A 20,443-nucleotide genomic window follows, 5' to 3' on the forward strand; every position below is an offset into this window, starting at 1 on the left:
CGCGGAGGTTTCAAGCTCCGCCAATTACCACCCTGCCTTCCTTCCCAGGAAAGAGGCAGAAGAGGCTCGGCGACCTTCCTTCCACTCGCTGAATCTGGAAATTTATAATGCCCCCTTTACTATGCGGGAACTCGAACGTGAGCTTGCACTGTCCTGGTCCTTTGCTCCGGGGCCAGATGCCGTTCACGTTCAGATGCTGGCACACCTTTCTCCGACGGGCAAAAGCTTCCTTCTTCATACCTACAATCACGTCTGGACCGAAGGTCAGGTCCCCAAGAGTTGGCGTGACGCCGTCGTTGTTCCTATACCCAAACCCGGGAAGGATAGACACCTCCTTTCTAGTTACCGCCCCTATTTTCTTACAAGCTGTGTCTGTAAGGTGATGGAGCGCATGGTTAATGCTCGGTTACTCTGGATTCTTGAATCTCAACGGCTACTTACTAATGTCCAATGCGGCTTTCGTCGCCGCCGCTCTGCTGTTGACCACCTTGTGACCTTGTTGACATTCACATGAAAAACTTTTTTGCGAAGGCGCCAAACAGTAGCCGTGTTCTTCGACTTGGAGAAGGCTTATGATACATGTTGGAGGGGAGGTATCCTCCGCAATATGCACAGCTGGGGCCTATGCGGTCGCCTGCCCCTTTTTATTGATTCCTTTTTAACGGATCGAAAGTTTAGGGTACACGTGGGTTCCCTATTGTCCGACGTCTTCCTCCAGGAGAACGGAGTGCCTCAGGGCTCCGTCTTGAGCGTAGCCCTTTTTGCCATCGCGATCAATCGAATTATGCATTGTATTCCACCTAATGTCTCAGGCTCTCTCTTTGTCGATGACTTCGCGATCTACTGCAGTGCCCAGAGAACATGCCTCCTGGAGCGCTGCCTTCAGCATTGTCTAGACAGCCTATACTCATGGAGCGTGGCTAATGGCTTCCGATTCTCTGAAGAGATGACGGTTTGTATCAACTTTTGGCAATATAAAGCGTTCCTTCCGCCATCCTTACATCTCGGTCCCGTTGTTCTCCCATTCGTGGAAACATATAAGTTTCTAGGGCTCACGATGGACAGGAAACTGTGTTTGTCTCCACATGTCTCCTATTCGGTGGCCCGTTGTACATGTTCCCTTAATGTCCTAAGAGTTCTTAGCGGTTCATCTTGGGGAGCGGATCGCACTGTCCTGCTTTGCTTGTATCGGTCCATAGTCCGATCGAAGCTGGATTATGGGAGCTTCGTCTACTCGTCCACTCGGCCATCCCTCTTGCGCCGGCTGAACTCCGTCCACCATCGGGGGATACGTCTTGCGACCGGAGCCTTCTACACTAGTCCTGTCGAGAGTCTTTATGCTGAAGCTGCCCCCCGGAGTCTGCTTCCGTCGCCTGCTTCGACAATTGGATTTTGCCCTAACTACCACCTTCAGAGAGGGTGAGAGCCCAACACCACCTTGGCTCCAGGCTCCGGTTCATACTTATCTCGACCTCAGCTCACTCCCGAAGGAGGGTACTCCGGCTGCAGTGTATTGATCACGGTTTGTCGAACTTCGTGCTCGACTTGCCGGTCACACCTTTATTTACACTGATGGCTCCAAAACTGACGATGGTGCTGGCTGTGCCTTTGTCATCGGGACCGCCACCTTTAAATACCGGCTCCTCGACCAATGTTCGAGCTTTACGGCCGAGCTTTTTGCTCTCCATCAGGCCGTTCAGTATGGCCACCGCCATTCATCGTATGTACTCTGCTCTGACTCACTCAGTGCCCTTCAGATTCTTGGAGCTCCCTATCCAGTCCATCCCTTGATTCAACGGATACAGCAGTCCCTCCATTCTTTCGCTGATAATGGTTCTCCTGTCAGCTTTCTGTGGGTTCCTGGACATGTAGGAGTGCCTGGGAATGAGGCTGCGGATGCTGCAGCCAAGGCTGCAGTCCTCCTGCCTCGGCCAGCCTCCCATTGTGTCCCGTCATCTGACGTTCGTGGGGATGTATGTAAGAGACTTGTGTCGTTGTTGTGGGATGCTTGGTCATCGCTCCAAGGAAACAAGCTCTGGGCAGTAAAACTGCTCCCAACTGCTTGGACAACCTCCTCCCGACCATCTCGGCGAGAGGAGGTCCTTCTGACGAGGTTGCGGATTGGGCATTGCCGGTTTAGCCACTGCTACCTGCTCTCCGGAGACCCAGCCCCGCAGTGCCCTTGTGGTCAGGCATTAACAGTGCGCCATGTTTTATTGTCACGTCCCCGTTTTAGTCAATTTCGTGTTGTCCTGTCCCTGCCATCTACTTTACCAGATGTTTTAGCTGATGACGCTCGAGCAGCTGCTCGTATTCTGCGTTTTATAACTTTGACTGGCTTGTCCAAAGACATCTAACCTTTTTACTTATTTTATCTGCATCTTTGTCAGGTCCTTCTGGTGTCCCCCCCCCCCCATCCCCTTGAGTTTTATTAGATTCCATGTGCTCTAACAGTGACTGGGCGCTAATGACCTCAGTAGTTGAGCGCCTTTAAACCCCACCAAAAAAAACAAAAAACTACATTATGAAATAGTTTGATAAATGACTAAATCAACGACTACTCATGAAAGACTATTTCATTGAAGTGCAAATATTAACGTCATTAGTGGAGAAGTGAACTTCAAACTATTTTCGTATTACGACGCAATCTGAGAGACTGAATCAAAGAGTATCTGTGGATGTCACTGCATACTATCACAACAAACGCGACGGCCAGCCAACAATTCCATAGCAACAAGACAACAGCGTAAGAAAAAACTTTAGTTAAAAGTATTCCCTCGCAATTAGTGGTGTGTGCTATGCGAACGAGAGAAGAATTAATAACTACCTCAAATCAGGACAATTAACAGTACAATATTAATAATAAAAAGCATCAGTTATTCGAGTTTGCAGAAGTGGAAACACTGCGGACTTGTAATTGAGATACGACGACTACGCGAGAAACACCTTTTTGGAAGGTTTTCAGCTTTTTTCTCCCGCTAGTCTACGGGGACTGACGTATCGCATCGTGTCATTACTGTGCCACGAGAGCTGTGGCAGTAGCAACTCTATGGCGTCGTCTACATCAGCACGCAGTTGCAGTCTGGGGGCACGCGACAAACCCTAACACCTTCACATTGGCGAAATAACACTGAAATTGTGTCGCTATTAAATACGAATGGATACATGCTGATTTCTGCACTAGTGAATGGTGGGACTGCGTTCAAAGTATGTATCATCTCCTGGCAATCAACTATCTTTCTTCCGATGCACCAGTGGTCATTTACTGTAACTATTGTCGGTACATGAGTATTCTCTGATAAACATTTTGGATTGTTCTACAGAGAATTTAGACTCGAGGTAACATTTCAGTTACCTATGCAGTAGAAGTTGCAAAGGTTGTGGGGTCAGGAAACCAACTGGAGTGTGGGACATAATGAGACTGAAGTTGTGGTAAATAGGATGTGTAGAAAGGAGTTTATTTAATTAAGTTGGAAGTGTGCAGAGCAGCACACAGGAGGAGCAAGTACTGAATGGCTGAAACCCTGGGCTGATGAAATTTGTGAACACCCTGGAAAGAGGCCAGGAAGGAATGTGGGGTTAATTATATGCTACAAAATGTAGCTTTCTTGCTACTGGTGAAACTCGCATTTGCTCTGCCAGTGTCAGACGTGCTCGTTGAAGTTCCTCTATCCTCCGCTCTTTGTGGAAGAGGTTCCTGATGAGGTCCTGATTGACAGAAAAAGAAATTTTGAGTTAATATAACGAACATTTTCTCTGCAAAAGTAAAACAACCAAATAAAATAAGATTGTTTCAACATGAAATGTTGGGGTGTCAGCGGCAGGAGGTGGGCCGTTGTCCTCGATAGATCCTGATTGAAAAAACTAATTTTTTTGAGTTAATATAACAAACATTTTATTTGCAAAATTAAAACAAATGAGAAACTAAGATAGTTTCAACATGAAATGAAAAACAACAGAATCAATTATTTCAATCTTTTAGAATCCCTACTCATCAGTGAACGACTGAGCATCTAATCTACTCAATTATGTATGAGAATCAACATTATTCATCAAGAGCCAGAAAACCAGAACTTTACTCCAGTTGTAGGCCTGTTATCTAAATACTGTCAGGGGCAAATAAACATTTTCTGTCAACATTTCACACAATTGTTGATTAAATTTTAAATTGATTTGTTAGTACAGGCAATAGAGGTGTTATTCAGCAATCAAGTTTTTATAAGGACAATGATGAAGGGAGGTACATAAGTAACAAAATAATAAAATTGGATGGATAAAAATAAAATCTACTCAAGCAGCAGCAGAACACACACACAAAGGTTATACTTGTGCAACCTTTCGGAGTCAGTGGGCCCTCCTCCTAGCAGAAGGGGAAGGAAGAAGTGTGGAGGAGGAGGACCAGAGGGGTTTAGGAAAAGCGATATGTTTCAGAAAAGTCATCCAGAACTGCAGGCCTGGGGGACTTACCAGACGGAGAAGGAAAGACTGATTGTTGGGGACTGCATCAGAGAAGATTTGAAAAGCTGAGAGCTTAAAGGTGGAAGACAGGGTAATATGCAAGACAGAGATTACTGCTAAAATATCATGTATGAGTTAGTTTCCTAATCTATCTATTTTTCACTGTCCCCCTCCCACAATGCACTCAGCTTTTTACTCTTACTAAGATGGAGTGAAGCGAGAAGTAGCTACTGTGAAGAAATTCAGAGGCTGAGAAATTAACGCAAATTAGACAGGTATATGGCAAGAACCAAGGCCACATTGCAGTGCTAATTCCTATCTGCAGAGTTCTGAGGAACTGGTGTCTGGGGGAAGAATCCAGAAAAAGCACGTGTGCTCACACATACTTAGGTCACAACAGTCATGATTTAGGGCATTCTCCGCAACAGGATATTGTATGTTGCCAGTATATACCCTATAGCTATTCTTATTCATCCTAACTGATAATTCGGTGGTACTCATGCCATTCTCAAAGGCCAAACAGTGTTTACGTAACAACTGATATATGAAATGATGTTGCACAGGTAACACTCCCTTTGATAGAATGTTTCGCCACTTCCAGGGCTGGTGTAGGTAGTTAGGAGTGTGGACTCTCACAGGGGTAGGAGCAATTGGGTAGGAAGATAGTGCAGAAGGAGCATCGTGCCTGACGTAAATATGGCAGAGGTTGGGAAGGTGAAGGAAAGCTGTTCTAAGTGTGGTGGACAAAATCTCAAGACAGAACGAATCCTATTTCAGGGCATGATTTTAGGTCATAGACTTGTCAAAGTAGCTCATTAATGTGTTCCAGACCAGGATAATAGTGCGTGAAAAGTAGTTTTTCTCTAAAGTTGTTCTATTGGGGGGATCGGCAGTACCAGTACTGGATGTGATGGCCCAGATAATCTGCTTTTGAACTAGACTGGTAAGGTACTCATGTCCAGTAAAGGCTGAGGTGACAGTAGTGGTGTATTGCTGTGGTGTCTGCATCCAAACAAATATGTCTGCCTCCAACCCAAGTCTGTATGGGATGGAATGTTTGACATGGAAAGGATGGCAAAATGTAAGTACTGTTTTTGTCAGTACGTTTAAAATAGACAGAAGTGGCCTTCAATGAGGATGAGATCAATATCAAGGAAAGTGGCATGGGATTTGGAATAGGACCATATAAAATTTATTTGGAGAAGGTATTCAAAGATTCCAGAAATTTTAACAGGTCAGACTCACCATGAGTCCATGTGGCAAAGATATCATCAATGTATATAAACCAAACCAGGAGATGAAGACTTAGGGATCCCTGCAAGTGATACACGAGAAGGTTGGCACAGGAAGCAGCCATCCTGGTTCCCATGGTTGTACCCCTGATCTGTTTGTATATCTGCCCCTCTAAGGTGATGTAGTTGTCAGTAAGTATAAAGTAGATTAAGGTGAGCAGTGGGGACGTCATAGGTTCGGAATCACATGGGGCTGACTGAGAAAATGTTCAGTGGCAAACAGACCATGTACATTGGGGATGTTAGTAAAGAGGGAGGTTTGTATTGGATACATTGATGACATCTTTGACATATGGACTCATGGTGGGGCTGATTCGTTAAAATTCCTGGAATCTCTAAATACCTTCCCACAATTAAATTTCACACGGTCCTATTTCGAATTCCATGCCACTTTCCTCGATTTTGATACTGTCCTCACTGAAGATGAGCTACACACTGCTGTCCACATTAAACCTTCTAATGAACAACAGTACTTACATTTTGCAGAGCATGCTCTACAACACAACTCATGACCACTGTGCCTGTTTCACCACATGCACCATCTGGATTCTTCTCCTAGACACCAGTTTCTCAGAACTCCGAGGTGGGAACTAGAGCTGCAACATGTCATTGGTTCTCACCACCCACCTGGCCTTAATACACGTTAATTTCTGAGTCTCAGCATTTCTTCACAGTAATTACTCCTTTCTTTACTCTGTTTCAGTTTTTTACATCTTTCATTTTCTGACTGGTCTATTTTTTGCTTCCCCCCTTCTACATCTGTTACATGCAACACACATACCTTTTCACTCTTATGAACTCCTGCACGATGTTTTAGCAATGATCTCTGTATTGCATATTAACCTGGCTTCCACTGTAAATCTCCAAATCCCATTGACCATTTCCGTTGATATAACAGAATCCCCCTTGAACCATGGACCTTGCCGTTGGTGGGGAGGCTTGCGTGCCTCAGCAATACAGATGGCCGTACCGTAGGTGCAACCACAACGGAGGGGTATCTGTTGAGAGGCCAGACAAACATGTGGTTCCTGAAGAGGGGCAGCAGCCTTTTCAGTAGTTGCAGGGGCAACAGTCTGGATGATTGACTGATCTGGCCTTGTAACATTAACCAAAACGGCCTTGCTGTGCTGGTACTGCGAACGGCTGAAAGCAAGGGGAAACTACAGCCGTAATTTTTCCCGAGGACATGCAGCTTTACTGTATGATTAAATGACGATGGCGTCCTCTAGGATAAAATATTCCGGAGGTAAAATAGTCCCCCATTCGGATCTCTGGGCGGGGACTACTCAAGAGGACGTCGTTATCAGGAGAAAGAAAACTGGCATTCTACGGATCGGAGCGTGGAATGTCAGATCCCTTAATCGGGCAGGTAGGTTAGAAAATTTAAAAAGGGAAATGGATAGGTTAAAGTTAGATGTAGTGGGAATTAGTGAAGTTCGGTGGCAGGAGGAACAAGACTTTTGGTCGGGTGATTACAGGGTTATAAATACAAAATCAAATAGGGGTAATGCAGGAGTAGGTTTAATAATGAATAAAAATATAGGAGTGCGGGTAAGCTACTACAAACAGCATAATGAACACATTATTGTGGCCAAGATAGACAAAGCCCATGCCTACTACAGTAGTATAAGTTTATATGCCAACTAGCTCTGCAGATGACGAAGAAATAGATGAAATGTATGACGTGATAAAAGAAATTATTCAGGTAGTGAAGGGAGACGAAAATTTAATAGTCATGGGTGACTGGAATTCGTCAGTAGGAAAAGGGAGAGAAGGAAACGTATTAGGTGAATATGGATTGGGGGGATGAAATGAAAGAGGAAGCCACCTTGTAGAATTTTGCACAGAGCATAACTTACTCACAGCTAACACTTGGTTCAAGAATCATAAAAGAAGGCTGTATACCTGGAAGAATCCTGTAGATATTAAGACGTATCAGATAGATTATATAATGGTAGGACAGAGATTTAGGAACCAGGTTTTAAATTGTAAGACATTTCCAGGGGCAGATGTGGATTCTGACCACAATCCATTGGTTATGAACTGCAGATTGAAACTGAAGAAACAGCAAAAAGGTGGAAATTTAAGGAGATGGGACCTGGATAAACTGAAAGAACCAGAGGCTGTAGAGTTTCATGGAGAGCATAAGGGAACAATTGACAGGAATGGGGGAAAGAAATACAGTAGAAGAAGAATGGGTAGCTCTGAGGGATGTAGTGAAGGCAGCAGAGGATCAAGTAGGTAAAAAGACGAGGGCTAATAGAAATCCTTTGTTAACAGAAGAAATATTGAATTTAATTGATGAAAGGAGAAAATATAAAAATGCAGTAAATGAAGCAGGCAAAAAGGAATACAAACGTCTCAAAAATGAGATCGACAGGAAGTGCAAAATGGCTAAGCAGGGATGGCTAGAGGACAAATGTACGGATGTAGAGGCTTGTCTCACTAGGGGTAAGATAGATACTGCCTACAGGAAAATCGAAGAGACCTTTGGAGAGAGGAGAACTACTTGTATGAATATAAAGAGCTGAGATGGCAACCCAGTTCTAAGCAAAGAAGGGAAGGCAGAAAGGTGGGAAAAGTATATAGAGGGTTTATACAAGGGCGATGTACTTGAGGACAATATTATGGAAATGGAAGAGGATGTAGATGAAGACAAAATGGGAGATAAGATACTGCGTGAAGAGTTTGACAGAGCACTGAAAGACCTGAGTCGAAACAAGGCCCCGGGAGTAGACAGCATTCCATTCGATCTACTGATGGCCTTGGGAGAGCCAGTCATGACAAAACTCTACCATCTGGTGAGCAAGATGTATGAGACAGGCGAAATACCCTCAGACTTCAAGAAGAATATAATTATTCCAATCCCAAAGAAAGCAGGTGATGACAGATGTGAAAATTACCCAACTATCAGTTCAATAAGTCACAGCTGCAAAATACTAACGCGAATTCTTTACAGACGAATGGAAAAACTGGTAGAAGCGGACCTCGGGGAAGATCAGTTTGGATTCTGTAGAAAGGTTTGAACACGTGAGGCAATACCAACCTTACAACTTACCTTAGAAGAAAGATTAAGAAAAGGCAAACCTACATTTCTAGCATTTGTTGACTTAGCGAAAGTTTTTGACAATGTTAACTGGAATACTCTTTCAAATTCTGAAGGTGGCAGGGGTAAAATACAGGGAGCAAAAGGCTATTTACAATTTCTACAGAAACCAGATGGCAGTTATAAGGGTCGAGGGGCATGAAAGGGAAGCAGTGGTTGGGAAAGGAGTGAGACAGGGTTGTAGCCTCTCCCCGATGTTATTCAATCTGTATATTGACCAAGCAGTAAAGGAAACAAAAGAAAAATTTGGAGTAGGTATTAAAATCCATGGAGGAGAAGTAAAATCTTTCAGGTTTGCCGATGACATTGTAATTCTGTCAGAGACAGCAAAGGACTTGGAAGAGCAGTTGAACGGAATGGACAGTGTCCTGAAAGGAGGATATAAGATGAACATCAACATAAGCAAAACGAGGATAATGGAATGTAGTCGAAATAAATTGGGTGATGCTGAGGGAGTTGGATTAGGAAATGAGACACTTAAAGTAGGAAAGGAGTTTTGCTATTTAGGGAGTAAAATAACTGATGGTCGAAGTAGAGAGGATATAAAATGTAGACTGGCAATGGCAAGGAAATCGTTTCTGAAGAAGAGAAATTTAACATAGAGTATAGATTTAAGTGTCAGGAAGTCATTTCTGAAAGTATTTGTATGGAGTGTAGCCTTGTATAGAAGTGAAACATGTTCGATAACTAGTTTGGACAAGAAGAGAATAGAAGCTTTCAACATTTGGTGCTACAGAAGAATGCTGAAGATAAGGTGGGTAGATCACGTAACTAATGAGGAGGTATTGAATAGGATTGGGGAGAAGAGAAGTTTGTGGCACAACTTGACTCGAAGAAGGGATCGGTTGGTAGGACATGTTTTGAGGCATCAAGGGATCACAAATTTAGCATTCGAGGGCAGCATTGATGGTAAAAATCGTAGAGGGCGACCAAGAGATGAATACACTAAGCAGATTCAGAAGGATGTAGGTTGCAGTAGGTACTGGGAGATTAAGAAGCTTGCACAGCATAGAGTAGAATGGAGAGCTGCATCAAGCCAGTCTCAGGACTGAAGACGACGACGACAACAACAACAACAACAACAACAACAACAGAATAATGAGTTTCTCATGGTAATGCATGGAATGCTGCTAAAAGTAGTGAAGTTGTGTGTAAAGAATTATCAATTCCAACTTCTAGTGCGAAAAGAAGCGTCATTGGTCAAAATCGTATTGTTCACACTAGCTTCTGATTATGTGTGTGGCCATGAAGACATTTCTAAAATAACTAATTATGAGACAGATGTCTGAAAATTAGCTTTATACAGTTATGTCAAGTACATATTTCAATACATTGCAATAATGTGTGTAAACAAACTGTGATACTTGATACCTATCGTATTTACACCAAATGTCTGGTCCCCACTGATGTAATCCACATAGGATTAAAGACTGACAAAGTATACTTGTTTTCTACTATGAATAACGTGATGCCATTGCCACATACAGCAAAGGAAATACTGTAAGTTTTATGTGCTCTGGAATGTAGATGGTCAGCACTATGTCGTTGAAGACAATTAGAGAAACAAGAATGCTGAGAGGAAATTTGGAAAGTCCAGCTACAGAAAGCACAAAAGCTACAAGAAGAAACACAGATGAGTTGTCTATACCTAGATCGAAATGATAGTGATTGACACTCGATCACGGGAGGGGGCAAAGTTGTCCGTTCACATTTGTCATTGTACACATAAAATGGCTGCTGCAGAACAGCTGGGCATATCTGTACTGGTTTAATTCACATGGTGTCTGTTACCATGAAGCACTAGTTTGTTTAGCAGGGTGGAAATAATCTAATTACTTTCTGGTACACTTTCACAACTTTTTTAGGACATTCTGTAAAAAAACATAAGCCACATAAGGAAGCAATGCAACAATGAAAATGAATCCTAACTGTAATGTTATTGGCCACCAGTGTCATCAGCATTTGACTTTGGCAACTGACATGTGATGCAGTAGAATGATGACAATGGTGAACAGAATAGTGGCATGAAGAAATTTGGTCTCTGGTCAGTTGTTGCTATGGCAACTGCCCTGTAAACAAGTGTCAATCACTTTGTCATTCCGATTCAGGTGCAGTGACTTAGGAAGACCTTCCTACAGTACAAGACTCGATTAAACTAGTGACAAAACTTCAAAACACCACTTCCCAAAATACTACTTTTTGCCACACAAGTAACATTTTCAAGTTAACTACTTGAGACAAAGAACCAAAATTTTCAGTATTCATCCAGCTTACCAATTTGCAAATTTTATTATACAACAACACATACACAGAAGGGTCCAGATCCCCTAAAATGCTTTCTTACAATAATGTGAGTCAGTGAGAGTGTTGTGGTCAGGGCACTATTATCGATTTTGTAATGACTGACCACTGATTTTGAGCTCATATTCTGGTTACATTGCGCGATGAAGATCAACGTGTTGTACCTTGCCCGAATATTTGGAAATGTCTACTTTTATTTAGTGTACGAATATTACATTTTAGTTGAAAGTGCTGCTATATGCACAGAAATATTTATGAGAAAGCGTGGTTCTTTAAGCAAATATTGCTAAATGAATTTTTGAAGGACTGTAAAAGACAGTCCCTAATTAGGAGAAATATTTCCTTTTCACAATTCACAGATACAACATAGTTACATTTGAAGTTGGATTTTTGTTATTTTCTGATTAATATTCAATCACTATAAAGTCAAACACAAGATGCTGAAACTGAACTCACTGTTGTAGGTACTGGGCAGAGAAAGCGAGAGTGTGAAATTGAAACTTGTGCTTGTTACATTGAATTTAATTATTAATGAATACTCCTTATGTTTGTCGGTTAAGAGTTTGTAAAGTAATTGCATTAGCAGCTGCAATATATGTGAGGCTTCGAGAGCACAGTTGTCAAATCAGCACACTACGACTGTCGTAATGCAAGGTAAGCACATTTTCACCGGAAAGAATGCAAGCTCCGTAGTCTCATTTCCACACAGCATTGTGCATTCAGTTGTTGTGAGCAGAGGGCAATAATATGTTAAACAGCATGTGAATGCTTGACATACAACCAGCTGTCAATATATGAACAATGAAATTATCAGATGGATACATATTGCAAGAAATAATGATGAATAATGGCCAACCTATCTTAATCAGTTTCACTGCTGCTGCTATTGCAGCTGCCTACTTACCTCAGCAGCAGTTCTATTTCTATTTCAATACAGTGGGACTTTTGTGCACAAATATTTTGAAGTTTGTGTACACAACTCACTGAATTCCTCCAAACAGTCTGGGAACACTCTCCAAAGCACAGCAAGTGTAAAGCATCAGTTATCTTAAAATTCTTGTCTTCCTTTCCTATCATGTTCTTGTCAAATGTCCAAGTAAATTCAATGGTGCCAAATTTTCAGTGTACCATTGGCAATCACAGATGTTTAATTTTCTTGACCACTGACCACAATAGATATTCCAAAATCTATTCTTGTGAGCTGAACCACAGTCACTTGTGTCCCAGTAGGACAGCTTTAGTAAATTCTTCTTACAATGTCGCATTATACGGAAGGTCTGCATTATTGCTTTCCATTCGTTCAATGGCGGAATCCTTTGTGGTGCTGGATTTATCATGTGATATAGAGCTTGATTTAAAAGAACTTCTGACCTTGTTAGGTAATTTTTCAAATGCTAATAAACCACTCTTCATAGTGCCTGGAATTCATTCTAAAAGATACTCTGCACCTCCTTTATGCCCAATAAAACACAATTCAACATTTCGGTCAAATCCATCATCATAATCCTTTTTCTAGAACTCAAGAACCAAAAAGTGCTTTGAATTCCTCCTTTCCAGCCATTCCACTCATTTACACTTTCTCTGCAATTATCATTTATGTTTTCTGACAAATTGTTTTTTGTTTCTACCATCCTAATTTTCTGGAATGACTTACACCACACAAACTCCCATCAGTGTAATAAATAGTCCACCCAGTGCTTCACAAGTGTCTTATTTCCCACAAGAACTATTCTCCTTTCCCCGCTACTCTGTTATTTTCCATCAGCACAGGTATTTTTTGAACTACTTGTATCTGAAGCCCAATTTTAGATTAGCACATTAAAGGCTTGTTTCACTCATTTAATGAAAACTGTCCACTTCTGTTTTCAACTTTTCCGGTACAGATGCTAACGTTGGAAATCATTTCTCCACTTAGAAGTTGTGGCTTTCCCTTCTTATGACTCCTCCTGTAAACTTTCCAATGCAAACTTCTGTTGCCTGCCAGAACTCCTTTTTGACCATATAAGACATGCAGTTTTCCTCTATTACCTCGAAATACGCTTCATCCACTTTCTTTTTTCGTCTACAAGATACGAAAGTACACACGTGATGCATTATGACAGTGAAAAGAACCTGTGACCACTGGAAACAGTGCCACAAGTCCCTCCAAAAAAATAACACAACACACATACACAAATGTAAATCCACCTGACGACAGTGGTTTAAACCTTTGACACAGGTCATGGAGATGCATAGTGACTGGTAACAATAAACTTGTTCTTTCATTTAATGTCAATAACAGTTATGGTAAAGCTTAACCTAAAATGTTCACATTTAAAGTCATCTATCACTGCATTTAAAGTCATCTACTTCCATAACACCATGACATTCACAGGTTCTGCACACTGGCAGTGACATGGAACTGCCCATGCATTGTTCTTTTTATGCTTCTAAGTAAGTATGCACACAGATCATCACACACTTTCCACAACTATGTAAAAGATACACATTTTCACATGAGTGCAAGGCAACTATGTTATGATGATTGCCTCACACAAGTACACAACAACAAATGGGAGCAAGATTGTTCCCCTTCTGATAGGAAGCCCCAATGTAAACATTGCAACAATGAACAAAGAATTGAAAATACTGTTCTGTCTGGCAACATAGCACAAGCAAACATGCACCACATAAGACAAACCAGCAAACGAATTAAAGATGTGATACTAGCATTTTATGTAGATTAATAGGCATAAAAAATATAACGGCCATGAAAGGTAACAGAGCTTGCATTTACACTTTGTGTGTTGCTGATATGCATCAGCATTTAATAAACTTTGGTAATTTACATCAACCACAATTACTACAAAATAGCTATATGGAAAGTGATGAAAGTTCACCTGTGAATAGAGAATGAGTGTATCTTTAAACTACAAACAAGAAAATTTTCTCTCCTAATTACAGCCTGATTTGAGTCCTCAAACCTGACACTCACAAAAAATGCATGAAAAATCATGCCTTCCCTTAAATATTACTGCATATATTGTTCTCTCTTCAACTAAAGTGTCACATTCATATATAAAATAAAAGTAAACATTTTTACGAGTCCAGCAAGATATGACAGACTGATGTTCATCATGCAATGTAATCAGAATATGAGCTCAAATTCAGGTGTCAGTCATAATGAAAGGATAGACAAACACTGGAGGACCCAGGCTCAGTCCCATAAAGGGGCAGAAATTTTTCCTTCTTGTGATCCCTCCAGGACAGTGCCAGGGCCACATAGCCTGCTGTCAATAAAGTATTCAGGATCTTTACTGGGGCGAATATCTCACCACTCTCCGCCTCCTAGAGCCACAGCAAAAAATACTGTACTCTACCTGCAGCTAGACCAATAGCCCAGTCAAGAGCCTGCACCGCAAATGTTCCCTGTTTTTATCATAAATGCAGTGTTCACTGAGTATGCTAAATTAAATTTAAAGATCACTATTGTTTATGGTGTTAGGACAACAACCAGCCACAATTTTACTTTCAGTTCCTTTATTCAAAGGGCACCATTACCGGTTTAAAATTATTGATTCATCCTCAGATGGTTAACACATTTCCTTTATGACATGTTGTGTGTTTTTTAGATTAATTTTCCTAAAATATAAATAATACATAATTATAAACAAGCCACACACACAGTTGCGTTACAGATTTTCGTTGCATGTGACTTACGTGCATGTGACTTACGTGCAGGTGGCTTACGTGCAGGTGGCTTACGTGCAGGTGGCTTACGTGCAGGTGGCTTACGTGCAGGTGGCTTACGTGCAGGTGGCTTACGTGCAGGTGGCTTACGTGCAGGTGGCTTACGTGCAGGTGGCTTACGTGCAGGTGGCTTACGTGCAGGTGGCTTACGTGCAGGTGGCTTACGTGCAGGTGGCTTACGTGCAGGTGGCTTACGTGCAGGTGGCTTACGTGCAGGTGGCTTACGTGCAGGTGGCTTACGTGCAGGTGGCTTACGTGCAGGTGGCTTACGTGCAGGTGGCTTACGTGCAGGTGGCTTACGTGCAGGTGGCTTACGTGCAGGTGGCTTACGTGCAGGTGGCTTACGTGCAGGTGGCTTACGTGCAGGTGGCTTACGTGCAGGTGGCTTACGTGCAGGTGGCTTACGTGCAGGTGGCTTACGTGCAGGTGGCTTACGTGCAGGTGGCTTACGTGCAGGTGGCTTACGTGCAGGTGGCTTACGTGCAGGTGGCTTACGTGCAGGTGGCTTACGTGCAGGTGGCTTACGTGCAGGTGGCTTACGTGCAGGTGGCTTACGTGCAGGTGGCTTACGTGCAGGTGGCTTACGTGCAGGTGGCTTACGTGCAGGTGGCTTACGTGCAGGTGGCTTACGTGCAGGTGGCTTACGTGCAGGTGGCTTACGTGCAGGTGGCTTACGTGCAGGTGGCTTACGTGCAGGTGGCTTACGTGCAGGTGGCTTACGTGCAGGTGGCTTACGTGCAGGTGGCTTACGTGCAGGTGGCTTACGTGCAGGTGGCTTACGTGCAGGTGGCTTACGTGCAGGTGGCTTACGTGCAGGTGGCTTACGTGCAGGTGGCTTACGTGCAGGTGGCTTACGTGCCGGTGGCTTACGTGCCGGTGGCTTACGTGCCGGTGGCTTACGTGCCGGTGGCTTACGTGCCGGTGGCTTACGTGCCGGTGGCTTACGTGCCGGTGGCTTACGTGCCGGTGGCTTACGTGCCGGTGGCTTACGTGCCGGTGGCTTACGTGCCGGTGGCTTACGTGCCGGTGGCTTACGTGCCGGTGGCTTACGTGCCGGTGGCTTACGTGCCGGTGGCTTACGTGCCGGTGGCTTACGTGCCGGTGGCTTACGTGCCGGTGGCTTACGTGCCGGTGGCTTACGTGCCGGTGGCTTACGTGCCGGTGGCTTACGTGCCGGTGGCTTACGTGCCGGTGGCTTACGTGCCGGTGGCTTACGTGCCGGTGGCTTACGTGCCGGTGGCTTACGTGCCGGTGGCTTACGTGCCGGTGGCTTACGTGCCGGTGGCTTACGTGCCGGTGGCTTACGTGCCGGTGGCTTACGTGCCGGTGGCTTACGTGCCGGTGGCTTACGTGCCGGTGGCTTACGTGCCGGTGGCTTACGTGCCGGTGGCTTACGTGCCGGTGGCTTACGTGCCGGTGGCTTACGTGCCGGTGGCTTACGTGCCGGTGGCTTACGTGCCGGTGGCTTACGTGCCGGTGGCTTACGTGCCGGTGGCTTACGTGCCGGTGGCTTACGTGCCGGTGGCTTACGTGCCGGTGGCTTACGTGCCGGTGGCTTACGTGCCGGTGGCTTACGTGCCGGTGGCTTACGTGCCGGTGGCTTACGTGCCGGTGGCTTACGTGCCGGTGGCTTACGTGCCGGTGGCTTACGTGCCGGTGGCTTACGTGCCGGTGGCTTACGTGCCGGTGGCTTACGTGCCGGTGGCTTACGTGCCGGTGGCTTACGTGCCGGTGGCTTACGTGCAATAAAATCTGTAACGCAACTGTCTGTGTGTGGCATGTTTATAATTATGTATTATTTAAATTTAGGAAAATTAATCTCTAAAAAACACACATGTCATAAAGAAAGTGTGTAAACGATCTGAGGATTAATCACAATGATTCGAAACCAGTAACGGTGCCCTTTGAATAAAGGAACTGAAAGTAAATTTGTGGCTGGTTGCTGTCTTAACACCATCAACGTTTGTCTTCAAACAACAGCCACAGTCTCCATGTCATCATATGACAAAATTGCATTAAATTTCACTGACCTAATAAATTCCTTACAGTTGAATTATTACATAAGCACGTTTACAAAGGAGTGTCAATTTACAGTTGAGAATTCAGAGGTATGACAAAGCCAACGACATTGTAGGCAACATTTATAAAAATAGATTAGCTGCCATGAAAAATTAAGACTCAAGGATCTGCAATTAAAATTGTGTGTGGTTAAAAATAAATACCCAGTTGCAATACTGTATTGGTGGTAGCGTTGAATTCTTACAACACTGGGATTACCATCAAATTTCACTAAAAATGGCAAGGAAGGTTGGTAGGAGCTTAACATCCTATACTTCAGAAAAAAGTTTAAATGTATTTTTTTAAAAAAACAGAAAAAAAACTATAGTTAATCAATGTCACAGTACAAAATACACCAAGAGGAAATGAGCCCACTGTAAGGTGCAAACAGTATTCTGTAGCAGAAGTACCGAAATTTTAACTTTTACAGTACACTTTCCATAGCTGCAAGGACTGAATTACCTGTGGAGCCAGACCCCGAACCTGGGGATGCCTCTTGCAGCCTTTAGTTCTCCGGTAAGCCTTTGACTTCCAAACGTTCAGCAGCCTGTTTAATCAAGAATATCATTAATAATTAATTTTTTTTTTGTCTTGAGGGTAGAAGCAGAAAATAGCCAAAGAAGAAAGTGTGTTAAACAGATGTGGGAAACCACTTTGTAACAAACAAGATTCCTTGAAAAGTAATAGAAAATTTTTTTTCCCTAAAATATATTGGACACACTATATGATGTTTAATATATACATTTCTTAAGGGATAATAACAATTTTTCATCTTAATTAGTTTTAAATACCAGTTCAAACAAAATCAGATGTCATAAATTTGGGTTCAAATTACAGCAAAAACCTAATAAATGTGTGCTCATGGGCTATATATATAGATATATAGTAACCCTCAATAGTTACATACAACATACACAGGAGCACCAAAGAAAGTAGTATAGGCATGTGTATTCAAATACAGACATATGTAAACAAGCAGAACATGGTGCTGTGGTCGGCAACACCTATTTGAGACAACAAGTGTCTGGCACAGTTGTTCGATCGGTTACTGCTGCTACAATGGCAGGTCACAAAGATTTAAGCGAGTTTGAATGTGCTGTTATAGTCAGCACACGAGCGATGGGACACAGCATCTCCGAGGTAGCAACGAAGTGGGGATTTTCCTGCACCACTGTTTGAGTGTACTGTGAATATCAGGAATCCAGTAAAACATCAAATGGAAAAGGATCCTACAGGAAAGGTACCGACAGTGACTGAATAGAATCATTCAACATGACAGAGTGCAACGCTTCTGCAAATTGCTGCAGATTTCAATGTTAGGCCATTAACAAGTGTCACTGTGCGAGCCATTCAACGAATCATCATAGATATCGGATTCAGAGACAGGCCCACTCGTTTACCCTCGACAACTGCACAACACAAAGCTCTGTGCCTCACCTGGGCCCATCAACAGTGACATTGGACTGTAGCCTGGTCAGACGAGTTTCATTTCAAATTGTATTGAGTGAAAGGAGGTGTACAGGTATGGAGACAACCTTATGAATCCACGGACCCTGCATGTTAGCAGGGTGAAGGGTCTGTAATGGTGTGGGGCACATGCAGTTGGAGCGATACGGTACCCTAACATGTCTAGAAACGACTGATAGGTGACACACACATAAGCATCCTGTCTGATCACCTGCATCCATTCGTGTCCACTGTGCATTCCGACAGACTTGGACAATTCCAGCAGGACAATGTGACAACCCACACATCCAGATTTGCTAGAGCGGCTCCAGGAACACTCTTCTGAGTTTAAACACTTCCACTGTACACCAAACTCCCAAGACACAAACATTATTGAACATATCTGGGATGCATTGCAACGTACTGTTCATAAGAGAGCTCCACCCCCTCTCACTCTTACAGATTCGTGGACAGCCCTGCAGTATTCATGGTGTCAGTTACACATTAGTCTAGTCCATGTCACATCATGTTGGGGCCCTTCTGCATGCTCATGGGGGCCCTACACGACATTGGGTAGATGTGCCAGTTTCTTTGGCTCTTCATTGCACAGTAGTTTTAGTGTCTGTTTCACAACCTAAGAGGATGGGAAATAGGAAAAGATGGTGGTGTTAGGAAAATGTGATAAATCATTTAGAAACTTTTCGTAGGAAATACAAGATAGACAGTCTTCACAAGCAAATCAGGCAGGACAATGTAATATCCAATTCATTAAGAGACTGTGTACCCACTAATACAGCTATGTAACATTCAACAGTTAGAAGAGCAGAAGCTGGGAAACAAAGCACACAACAAATGTAGATATGTCAGTGTCAGTTGTTATCTTCCGTCCAAAGACTGGTCTGATACAGATCTCAACATAGTCCATCACGTACAAGCCTCTTCTTCACCTGTATCTATATAAATACACTGCAAACCACTGCACGGTACATGGCGAAGGTTTCCACTGTGCCACTAATAATCATTTCCTTTTCTGTTCCACTCGCAAATACAGCGAGGAAAAAACAAGTCTATATGCCCCTGTAGGAGCTCCAATCTCTCTCGTCCAATCTTCATTCTTCTTATGAAAAATACATGTTGGTGACAGTATAATTGCTCTGTTGTCAGCCTTAAATGCCAGTTCCCTGAATTTTCTCGATATTGCTGATCGAAAAGATAATATTCTCTCCACATTTTCCCAATCGAGTTCTGAAAGCATATTGACAATATCTGCAACTCTGTTTGAACCTACCGGTAACAAATCTAAAGGCTCGCCTCTCAACTGTTTCAATGCCTTTCACCTGACCTGGTGCAAATCCCGAGCATTCTAACAGTACTCGACAGTGGGTTGTGCTAGTGTCCTACGTGCAGTCTCATTTAGAGATGAACCACACTTTCCTAAATTTCTCCTAATAAACTAAAATTGACCGTTCGTCTTCCCTACTACAGTCCTTAGGCGCTCATTCTGTATCACATGGCTTTGCAACATTACAGCTAGATATTTAATCAATGAACTGTGTCAAGCAGCCCACCACTAATCCTGCAGTCAAACATTATGGCTTTGTTTTTCTTACTCATCAGCAGTAACTTACATGTTTCTACATTTCTAGCTACCTGCCATTCATCATACCAACCGGAAATATTTTCGAAGCCATCTTGTATCCTCCTACAGTCACTCAACACCGACACCTTCCCGTGCACCTCAGCATCGTCAGCAAACAGCTGCAGACTGCTGCTTACTTTATTTGCCAGATCATTTATGTATACAGAAAATAAGTGGTTCCATTACATCCCCTCCCCTCCCAGACACTCCTGAAGATACCCTCATCTCTGACGATCACTTGCTGTCAAAGACAATATACCGAGTTCTGTTACTTAAGTCACCGAGCCACTCGTGTACCTGAGGACCTATTCTGTATGCTTGTAGCTTCATTAATAGCTGGCAGTGTGGCACTGTGTCAAATGCTTTATGGAAACGTAGGAATATGGAATCTGCCTATTGCCTTTCATCCTTAAT

At 43.1% G+C, this 20,443-nt stretch overlaps 1 protein-coding gene across 1 annotated transcript; it reads left to right on the forward strand.

Moving 5' to 3' along the window:
• The first annotated feature begins 6,663 nt into the window (after window positions 1-6,663).
• On the forward strand, window positions 6,664-16,635 carry LOC126461203 (calphotin-like). The gene is made up of 2 exons (XM_050096017.1): window positions 6,664-6,675; window positions 14,878-16,635. The coding sequence occupies exons 1-2, from the start codon at window positions 6,664-6,666 to the stop codon at window positions 16,633-16,635; spliced, it is 1,770 nt and encodes a 589-aa protein (XP_049951974.1).
• The last annotated feature ends 3,808 nt before the right edge of the window (window positions 16,636-20,443 follow it).

The sequence above is a fragment of the Schistocerca serialis genome, chromosome 1 (genome assembly GCF_023864345.2).
Source record: "Schistocerca serialis cubense isolate TAMUIC-IGC-003099 chromosome 1, iqSchSeri2.2, whole genome shotgun sequence".
Taxonomy (NCBI): Eukaryota; Metazoa; Arthropoda; class Insecta; order Orthoptera; family Acrididae; genus Schistocerca; species Schistocerca serialis.